Below are 10792 nucleotides of genomic sequence, written 5' to 3' on the forward strand. Positions count from 1 at the left end.
TAACCAGTTTATAATAGCAATAAGATTTCAAGGCGATTTCGAGGATAAGAAGTGCTTGTGTTTCCCAATGGCCTGCTGGAATAGGCTACTGAGGAACAGACTGCCTCCCCGCCTGACAGTCAGCAGAGAAATGCCATGGTGGCCGCGGTGCAAGTTCGATATAGCCCACAAACCCCGCAGACCACTACCAATACATTTTCACCCGCGACATCGTTTTCAAAGCAGCCCAATTTGACCGGAAAACACCGCACACACATGTCAAAACCGGTTCAGGACCGTCCCAAGGATCGAGAATAGCACTAACCCTTCTCCACTTCCTAAAAGTAATACTTCCGGTATCAAAGGTCATTTCCGCTCTCGTTGTGCCATCAAATCTAAACCGTGAACCACGAGAAAATTCTTTACTTACTTCAAGGACACGGTGAAGGAATTATGGTTAGTTTTTATTTAATTTTTAATTTTAAATAACATCTATAGATTTGCATTCGAGTAGTTTACCTGGGGAAAATATTGAGTATATTGCTAGCTAGCCTTGTTTTGAAATTGTTCACGCATGTCAATCAACGTTAGCTAGTTTGCTAACGAAGTGAGTCGTTTTTTAAACATATGACTTGTCGTATACCAGCTTCTTATATTACAACATGTTATAATAATGTAAAACGATATATTTCAGTCTGCGTGTTAATTGACCAGCCATTGTCATCCTGTGTTTTATTCCGAGTTAACGCTAACTGTAGCCCTATTGTCATAACTCTGTTCCACTTTACATTACTTTACATTAGTCACTGGACAAAGGCGTCTCATGTAAGGCGGAAGTTTAGTTAAAAATCCCGAAACTCAATCTGAACATTAAAACGCGTCGCTTGCGGTACGGGCTTTGGAGGCTTAATAAGGACCTTCTCTTTCATTATCAGCGAGAAATATTAAAAAAAAGGTTAAATAGATACTCTCACCTTGTTAGTGTTCCCACACGGCCATATATCCATGTTACAGCGCATGTTCCCACACGGCCATATATCCATGTTACAGCGCATGTTCCCACACGGCCATATATCCATGTTACAGCGCATGTTCCCACACGGCCATATATCCATGTTACAGCGCATGTTCCCACACGGCCATATATCCATGTTACAGCGCATGTTCCCACACGGCCATATATCCATGTTACAGCGCATGTTCCCACACGGCCATATATCCATGTTACAGCGCATGTTCCCACACGGCCATATATCCATGTTACAGCGCATGTTCCCACACGGCCATATATCCATGTTACAGCGCATGTTCCCACACGGCCATATATCCATGTTACAGCGCATGTTCCCACACGGCCATATATCCATGTTACAGCGCATGTTCCCACACGGCCATATATCCATGTTACAGCGCATGTTCCCACACGGCCATATATCCATGTTACAGCGCATGTTCCCACACGGCCATATATCCATGTTACAGCGCATGTTCCCACACGGCCATATATCCATGTTACAGCGCATGTTCCCACACGGCCATATATCCATGTTACAGCGCATGTTCCCACACGGCCATATATCCATGTTACAGCGCATGTTCCCACACGGCCATATATCCATGTTACAGCGCATGTTCCCACACGGCCATATATCCATGTTACAGCGCATGTTCCCACACGGCCATATATCCATGTTACAGCGCATGTTCCCACACGGCCATATATCCATGTTACAGCGCATGTTCCCACACGGCCATATATCCATGTTACAGCGCATGTTCCCACACGGCCATACATCCATGTTACAGCGCATGTTCCCACACGGCCATATATCCATGTTACAGCGCATGTTCCCACACGTCCATATATCCATGTTACAGCGCATGTTCCCACACGGCCATACATCCATGTTACAGCGCATGTTCCCACACGGCCATATATCCATGTTACAGCGCATGTTCCCACACGGCCATATATCCATGTTACAGCGCATGTTCCCACACGGCCATATATCCATGTTACAGCGCATGTTCCCACACGGCCATATATCCATGTTACAGCGCATGTTCCCACACGTCCATATATCCATGTTACAGCGCATGTTCCCACACGGCCATATATCCATGTTACAGCGCATGTTCCCACCACGGCCATATATCCATGTTACAGCGCATGTTCCCACACGGCCATATATCCATGTTACAGCGCATGTTCCCACACGGCCATATATCCATGTTACAGCGCATGTTCCCACACGGCCATATATCCATGTTACAGCGCATGTTCCCACACGGCCATATATCCATGTTACAGCGCATGGTTATGGAAGACAGACGTGTAAGCATGGGCTGAACACAAGCTAATAAGGTAGAAAGTGTGGTTCCTTTCAGCTTGTGGATCTGTGTGAAACTGCTACAGTATATTTTGAATTTGAAGGATTGCTGATGAAAGATAAAGGCCATAGGTTTCCACAGCCATATCGCAACCGAGGATTATTGACGTTTCTGAACCTTCAAACACCGGGTCTACCGTCTAGACTGGATGAGGAGCAAATGAGATGGGTCCTGGTGTAACCTACCGTCTGGACGAGGAGGGAAGGAAATGGGTCCTGGTGTAGACTACCGTCTAGACGAGGAGGAGGAAATGAGATGGGTTCTGGTGTAGTCTACCGTCTAGACGAGGAGGAAATGAGATGGGTCCTGGTGTAGACTACAGTCTAGACTGGACGAGGAGGAGATTAGATGGGTCCTGGTGTAGACTACCGTCTAGACTGGACGAGGAGGAAATGAGATGGGTCCTGGTGTAGACTACCGTCTAGACTGGACGAGGAGGAAATGAGATGGGTCCTGGTGTAGTCTACCGTCTAGACTGGATGAGGAGAAAATGAGATGGGTCCTGGTGTAGACTACCGTCTAGACTGGACGAGGAGCAAATGAGATGGGTCCTGGTGTAGTCTACCGTCTAGACTGGACGAGGAGCAAATGAGATGGGTCCTGGTGTAGACTACCGACTGGACGAGGAGGAAATGAGATGGGTCCTGGTGTAGACTACCGTCTAGACTGGACGAGGAGCAAATGAGATGGGTCCTGGTGTAGTCTACCGTCTAGACTGGATGAGGAGGAAATGAGATGGGTCCTGGTGTAGTCTACCGACTGGACGAGGAGGAAATGAGATGGGTCCTGGTGTAGCCTACCGTCTAGACTGGACGAGGAGGAAATGAGATGGGTCCTGGTGTAGTCTACCGTCTAGACTGGACGAGGAGGGAAGGAGATGGGTCCTGGTGTAGTTTACCGTCTAGACTGGACGAGGAGAAAATGAGATGGGTCCTGGTGTAACCTACCGTCTAGACTGGATGAGGAGGAAATGAGATGGGTCCTGGTGTAGACTACCGTCTAGACTGGATGAGGAGGAAATGAGATGGGTACTGGTGTAGACTGCCGTCTAGACTGGACGAGGAGGAAAATGAGATGGGTACTGGTGTAGACTACCGACTGGACGAGGAGGAAATGAGATGGGTCCTGGTGTAGCCTACCGTCTAGACTGGACGAGGAGCAAATGAGATGGGTCCTGGTGTAGCCTACCGTCTAGACTGGACGAGGAGCAAATGAGATGGGTCCTGGTGTAGCCTACCGTCTAGACTGGACGAGGAGCAAATGAGATGGGTCCTGGTGTAGTCTACCGTCTAGACTGGACGAGGAGCAAATGAGATGGGTCCTGGTGTAGACTACCGACTGGACGAGGAGGAAATGAGATGGCTCCTGGTGTAGACTACCGTCTAGACTGGATGAGGAGCAAATGAGATGGGTCCTGGTGTAGTCTACCGTCGAGACTGGACGAGGAGGAAATGAGATGGGTCCTGGTGTAGTCTACCGACTGGACGAGGAGGAAATGAGATGGCTCCTGGTGTAGTCTACTAATGGGAATAAACTACGTTTAAATCATTCAGACTTTTGTGTTTATCCTGCGATTTAACTTTGACATATTGCAATAGGCCAAGGGCTATTTTTTATGCTTCTCACTGATAGCCGCAGCTTGACATTCAGCTATTTAATATTTACCATATGACTACAATTATAACCAATTAGATTCCAGGAACCTCCTACTGCATTTTCAACCCTTCTGATTAGTCACAATACAGCCAATGAAAATCAAGTTCATTTCTTTTTGTTTTTCTTTTTCAATATATTTTATTAAGCCAGTTTGATTGGGTGGGCCAGTATTCAATCTGGGCCCTGCGTTGGCGTCACCTCTGCTTGCAAGATAATGCTGTACCTGTTTTAGTAGCAATTGTCCCACGTTTGACGGTGTCTGTAATCGGTAGATGGTTCTGATGCAAACTTTGTCGTTTTTGCATCGCTGAGCAATGCCCCAAAAGTATAAAATCCAATTGTTTGACGCTACCACCCCCTCCAAATCAAAAACCAAACATGGATTCAAAGTTGTCTCGCTTATTGTGCACCAGTTTGTCACTTGTTTGTCTAGCTAATCAGCCTTTCAATTAGGCAACTTCCTGCTGCAGATGGGAGGTAGAATGGAGCGGGTACCATTGACACCCGTGCTTGGTTTGGACTTGGAGAGGTGATGGTAGCGTCAAACAATTGGAATGTAAACTTGGGCACTGCTTGGTTAACAGGGCTGTGTGTGTTATACTGGTTAACAGGGCTGTGTGTGTTATACTGGTTAACAGGGCTGTGTGTGTTATACTGGTTAACAGGGCTGTGTGTGTTATACTGGTTAACGGGGCTGTGTGTGTTATACTGGTTAACAGGGCTGTGTGTGTTATACTGGTTAACAGGGCTGTGTGTGTGTTATACTGGTTAACAGGGCTGTGTGTTATACTGGTTAACAGGGCTGTGTGTGATATATTGGTTAACAGGGCTGTGTGTGTTATACTGGTTAACAGGGCTGTGTGTGTTATACTGGTTAACGGGGCTGTGTGTGTTATACTGGTTAACGGGGCTTGTGTGTTATACTGGTTAACAGGGCTGTGTGTGTTATACTGGTTAACAGGGCTGTGTGTTATACTGGTTAACAGGGCTGTGTGTGTTATACTGGTTAACAGGGCTGTGTGTGTTATACTGGTTAACAGGGCTGTGTGTGTTATACTGGTTAACAGGGCTGTGTGTTATACTGGTTAACAGGGCTGTGTGTGTTATACTGGTTAACAGGGCTGTGTGTGTTATACTGGTTAACAGGGCTGTGTGTGTTATACTGGTTAACAGGGCTGTGTGTGTTATACTGGTTAACAGGGCTGTGTGTTATACTGGTTAACAGGGCTGTGTGTTATACTGGTTAACAGGGCTGTGTGTGTTATACTGGTTAACAGGGCTGTGTGTGTTATACTGGTTAACGGGGCTGTGTGTGTTATACTGGTTAACGGGGCTGTGTGTGTTATACTGGTTAACGGGGCTGTGTGTGTTATACTGGTTAACGGGGCTGTGTGTGTTATACTGGTTAACAGGGCTGTGTGTGTTATACTGGTTAACAGGGCTGTGTGTGTTATACTGGTTAACGGGCTGTGTGTGTTATACTGGTTAACAGGGCTGTGTGTGTTATACTGGTTAACGGGGCTGTGTGTGTTATACTGGTTAACAGGGGCTGTGTGTGTTATACTGGTTAACAGGGCTGTGTGTGTTATACTGGTTAACAGGGCTGTGTGTGTTATACTGGTTAACGGGGCTGTGTGTGTTATACTGGTTAACAGGGCTGTGTGTGTTATACTGGTTAACAGGGCTGTGTGTTATACTGGTTAACAGGGCTGTGTGTGTTATACTGGTTAACAGGGCTGTGTGTGTTATACTGGTTAACAGGGCTGTGTGTGTTATACTGGTTAACAGGGCTGTGTGTGTTATACTGGTTAACAGGGCTGTGTGTTATACTGGTTAACAGGGCTGTGTGTGTTATACTGGTTAACAGGGCTGTGTGTGTTATACTGGTTAACAGGGCTGTGTGTGTTATACTGGTTAACAGGGCTGTGTGTGTTATACTGGTTAACAGGGCTGTGTGTGTTATACTGGTTAACAGGGCTGTGTGTTATACTGGTTAACAGGGCTGTGTGTTATACTGGTTAACCTGGTATTTTAGTTGTATTAATCTTATTGAAAGTGAAAAGTTGGTTTGAAAACTGACATGATTATGTTCTGTCGTTGTTGCAGTCTCATACGATCCTGTTGGTTCAGCCAACCAAGAGGCCAGAGGGACGGACATACGCTGACTACGAATCAGTCAACGAGGGCATGGAAGGTAAATTATATATATATATGGAGAGATACCTACTGTAGGTTTACATCTATATAGTCCAGGGCTCTCCAACCCTGTTCCCTGTTCCTGGAGAGATACCTACTGTAGGTTTACATCTATCTAGTCCAGGGCTCTCCAACCCTGTTCCTGGAGAGATACCTACTGTAGGTTTACATCTATCTAGTCCAGGGCTCTCCAACCCCTGTTCCTGGAGAGATACCTACTGTAGTGTTACATCTATCTAGTCCAGGGCTCTCCAACCCTGTTCCTGGAGAGATACCTACTGTAGGTTTACATCTATCTAGTCCAGGGCTCTCCAACCCTGTTCCTGGAGAGATACCTACTGTAGGTTTACATCTATCTAGTCCAGGGCTCTCCAACCCTGTTCCTGGAGAGATACCTACTGTAGGTTTACATCTATCTAGTCCAGGGCTCTCCAACCCCTGTTCCTGGAGAGATACCTACTGTAGGTTTACATCTATCTAGTCCAGGGCTCTCCGACCCTGTTCCTGGAGAGATACCTACTGTAGGTTTACATCTATCTAGTCCAGAGCTCTCCAACCCTGTTCCTGGAGAGAGACCTACTGTAGGTTTACATCTATCTAGTCCAGGGCTCTCCAACCCTGTTCCTGGAGAGATACCTACTGTAGGTTTACATCTATCTAGTCCAGGGCTCTCCAACCCTGTTCCTGGAGAGATACCTACTGTAGGTTTACATCTATCTAGTCCAGGGCTCTCCGACCCTGTTCCTGGAGAGATACCTACTGTAGGTTTACATCTATCTAGTCCAGAGCTCTCCAACCCTGTTCCTGGAGAGATACCTACTGTAGGTTTACATCTATCTAGTCTAGGGCTCTCCAACCCTGTTCCTGGAGAGATACCTACTGTAGGTTTACATCTATCTAGTCCAGGACTCTCCAACCCTGTTCCTGGAGAGATACCTACTGTAGGTTTACATCTATCTAGTCCAGAGCTCTCCAACCCTGTTCCTGGAGAGATACATACTGTAGGTTTACATCTATCTAGTCCAGGGCTCTCCAACCCTGTTCCTGGAGAGATACCTACTGTAGGTTTACATCTATCTAGTCCAGGGCTCTCCAACCCTGTTCCTGGAGAGATACCTACTGTAGTGTTACATCTATCTAGTCCAGGGCTCTCCAACCCTGTTCCTGGAGAGATACCTACTGTAGGTTTACATCTATCTAGTCCAGGGCTCTCCAACCCTGTTCCTGGAGAGATACCTACTGTAGGTTTACATCTATCTAGTCCAGGGCTCTCCAACCCTGTTCCTGGAGAGATACCTACTGTAGGTTTACATCTATCTAGTCCAGGACTCTCCAACCCTGTTCCTGGAGAGATACCTACTGTAGTGTTACATCTATCTAGTCCAGAGCTCTCCAACCCTGTTCCTGGAGAGATACCTACTGTAGGTTTACATCTATCTAGTCCAGGGCTCTCCAACCCTGTTCCTGGAGAGATACCTACTGTAGGTTTACATCTATCTAGTCCAGAGCTCTCCAACCCTGTTCCTGGAGAGATACCTACTGTAGGTTTACATCTATCTAGTCCAGGACTCTCCAACCCTGTTCCTGGAGAGATACCAACACCAGTTGTATCTAACCTGATTCATCTTGTCAACCAGCTAATTATTACAATCAGGTGTGCTGGGTTTGGAGTTAACTTCCTGTAGGTGTTATCTCTCTGGGAACAGAGTTGGAGTTAAAACCTACAGGAAGTTATCTCTCCGGGAACAGGGTTGGAGTGAACCTATAGGGCGGGAGCTCTCCAGGAACAGGGTTGGAGTGAACCTATAGGGCGGCAGCTCTCCGGGAACAGGGTTGGAGTGAACCTATAGGGCGGCAGCTCTCCGGGAACAGGGTTGGAGTGAACCTATAGGGCGGCAGCTCTCCAGGAACAGGGTTGAGAGCTCCGCCCCATAGGCTAAATGCCCAGTTCTTGTCCTAATTGAATGCTTAGCGGGGCCTGATCTTAAAGGAGTGGTTTACTACTTCAGCTGCAATGGACTTCCTTATTGTGCACTGTGGAGTAACCAAAAAGGCTAACAATCGTCGTTTTAATGGCGTTGCAATACACGCTGTGTGCAATACATAAAATGACCTAATCATTTTCTCAATTATGCCTAGGCCTGTTTTATCATTTGTGGTGAATTTCGATACCTGTGACAGATTGCACCTAATGTATGACTCTCCTTCCAGGTGTGTGTAAGATGTACGAGGAACACCTAAAGAGAATGAACCCAAACACACCGTCCATCACGTATGACATCAGTCAGCTGTTTGACTTCATCCATGACCTGGCTGACCTCAGTTGCTTGGTGTAAGTCCAAACCGCAGTACATTTTCACACGGATTTCGCTTTGTGTCTGGATTTTCTAACTTTTTCCCCTGAAGTAAACAATCCACGTCAAAGATTTCAAAGCGTAAGTTGATGTATGCATTTTGGGCGGAGTGGGACTTTCCACCACGGCAGCGTAGCCTAGTGGTCAGAGCGTTGGGCCAGTAACCGAAAGGTTGCTAGATTGAATCCCCCGAGCTGACAAGGTAAAAATCTGTCGTTCTGCCGCTGAACAAGGCAGTTAACCCACTGTTCCCCGGTAGGCCGTCATTGTAAATAAGAACTTGTTCTTACCTGACTTGCCTCGTTAAATAAAATAATGTGGATGCTACCATGATTACAGATAAACCTTAATGAATCATCCTCTCACCATTACCAATAACAGGGGAGGTTAGCATGTCTTGGAGGTATAATCTCTCACCATTACCAATAACAGGGGAGGTTATCATGTTTTGGGGTATAATCTCTCACCATTACCAATAACAGGGGAGGTTAGCATGTCTTGGGGGTATAATCTCTCACCATTACCAATAACAGGGGAGGTTAGCATGTTTTGGGGTATAATCTCTCACCATTACCAATAACAGGGGAGGTTAGCATGTCTTGGGGTATAATCTCTCACCATTACCAATAACAGGGGAGGTTATCATGTTTTGGGGGTATAATCTCTCACCATTACCAATAACAGGGGAGGTTAGCATGTCTTGGGGGTATAATCTCTCACCATTACCAATAACAGGGGAGGTTAGCATGTCTTGGAGGTATAATCTCTCACCATTACCAATAACAGGGGAGGTTAGCATGTCTTGGGGGTATAATCTCTCACCATTACCAATAACAGGGGAGGTTAGCATGTCTTGGGGGTATAATCTCTCACCATTACCAATAACAGGGGAGGTTAGCATGTCTTGGGGGTATAATCTCTCACCATTACCAATAACAGGGGAGGTTAGCATGTCTTGGAGGTATAATCTCTCACCATTACCAATAACAGGGGAGGTTAGCATGTCTTGGGGGTATAATCTCTCACCATTACCAATAACAGGGGAGGTTAGCATGTCTTGGGGGTATAATCTCTCACCATTACCAATAACAGGGGAGGTTAGCATGTCTTGGGGGTATAATCTCTCACCATTACCAATAACAGGGGAGGTTAGCATGTCTTGGGGGTATAATCTCTCACCATTACCAATAACAGGGGAGGTTAGCATGTCTTGGAGGTATAATCTCTCACCATTACCAATAACAGGGGAGGTTAGCATGTCTTGGAGGTATAATCTCTCACCATTACCAATAACAGGGGAGGTTAGCATGTCTTGGGGTATTACCTCTCACCATTACCAATAACAGGGGAGGTTAGCATGTCTTGGGGGTATAATCTCTCACCATTACCAATAACAGGGGAGGTTAGCATGTCTTGGAGGTATAATCTCTCACCATTACCAATAACAGGGGAGGTTAGCATGTCTTGGAGGTATAATCTCTCACCATTACCAATAACAGGGGAGGTTAGCATGTCTTGGGGGTATAATCTCTCACCATTACCAATAACAGGGGAGGTTAGCATGTCTTGGAGGTATAATCTCTCACCATTACCAATAACAGGGGAGGTTAGCATGTCTTGGAGGTATAATCTCTCACCATTACCAATAACAGGGGAGGTTAGCATGTTTTGGGGTATAATCTCTCACCATTACCAATAACAGGGGAGGTTATCATGTCTTGGGGGTATAATCTCTCACCATTACCAATAACAGGGGAGGTTAGCATGTCTTGGGGGTATAATCTCTCACCATTACCAATAACAGGGGAGGTTAGCATGTCTTGGGGGTATAATCTCTCACCATTACCAATAACAGGGGAGGTTAGCATGTTTTGGGGGTATAATCTCTCACCATTACCAATAACAGGGGAGGTTATCATGTCTTGGGGGTATGAACTTTGACCCTCTAACTTTCTCACTCCTTATTCAAGATTCATTCAGGATGATCCATAATCATGGTAGCAGCTAGGGCTGTGCTCATTACATTTTGTCAGATGGTTATTGTCACGCATATGCCTGCCGGTTTTCACAATAATTAACCGTTAATTAACATTAATTAATGTTTAGCTTCCTCAGGTCTCAGCGCATACAAGCCGCTGATGTGCATGTTTGAACCGTTTTTAAAGGAAAATGAAGTCATAAATCCATTCTAATATAGACACATCACAATAAATCTG

The 10792-nt window shown here is 46.0% G+C and overlaps 1 protein-coding gene across 1 annotated transcript; it reads left to right on the forward strand.

The window, feature by feature from the left end:
* Positions 1 to 314: 314 nt before the first annotated feature.
* LOC123733234 (enhancer of rudimentary homolog) lies at positions 315 to 8554 on the forward strand (the record flags this gene model as incomplete). Its single annotated transcript, XM_045712677.1, is given in 3 exon segments — positions 315 to 435; positions 6133 to 6220; positions 8434 to 8554. Coding segments are annotated over 3 exon segments (212 nt in total), but the record flags the coding sequence as incomplete, so codon positions are not given.
* Between the last annotated feature and the right edge of the window lie 2238 nt (positions 8555 to 10792).

The sequence above is a fragment of the Salmo salar genome, unplaced genomic scaffold (genome assembly GCF_905237065.1).
Source record: "Salmo salar unplaced genomic scaffold, Ssal_v3.1, whole genome shotgun sequence".
Taxonomy (NCBI): domain Eukaryota; kingdom Metazoa; phylum Chordata; class Actinopteri; order Salmoniformes; family Salmonidae; genus Salmo; species Salmo salar.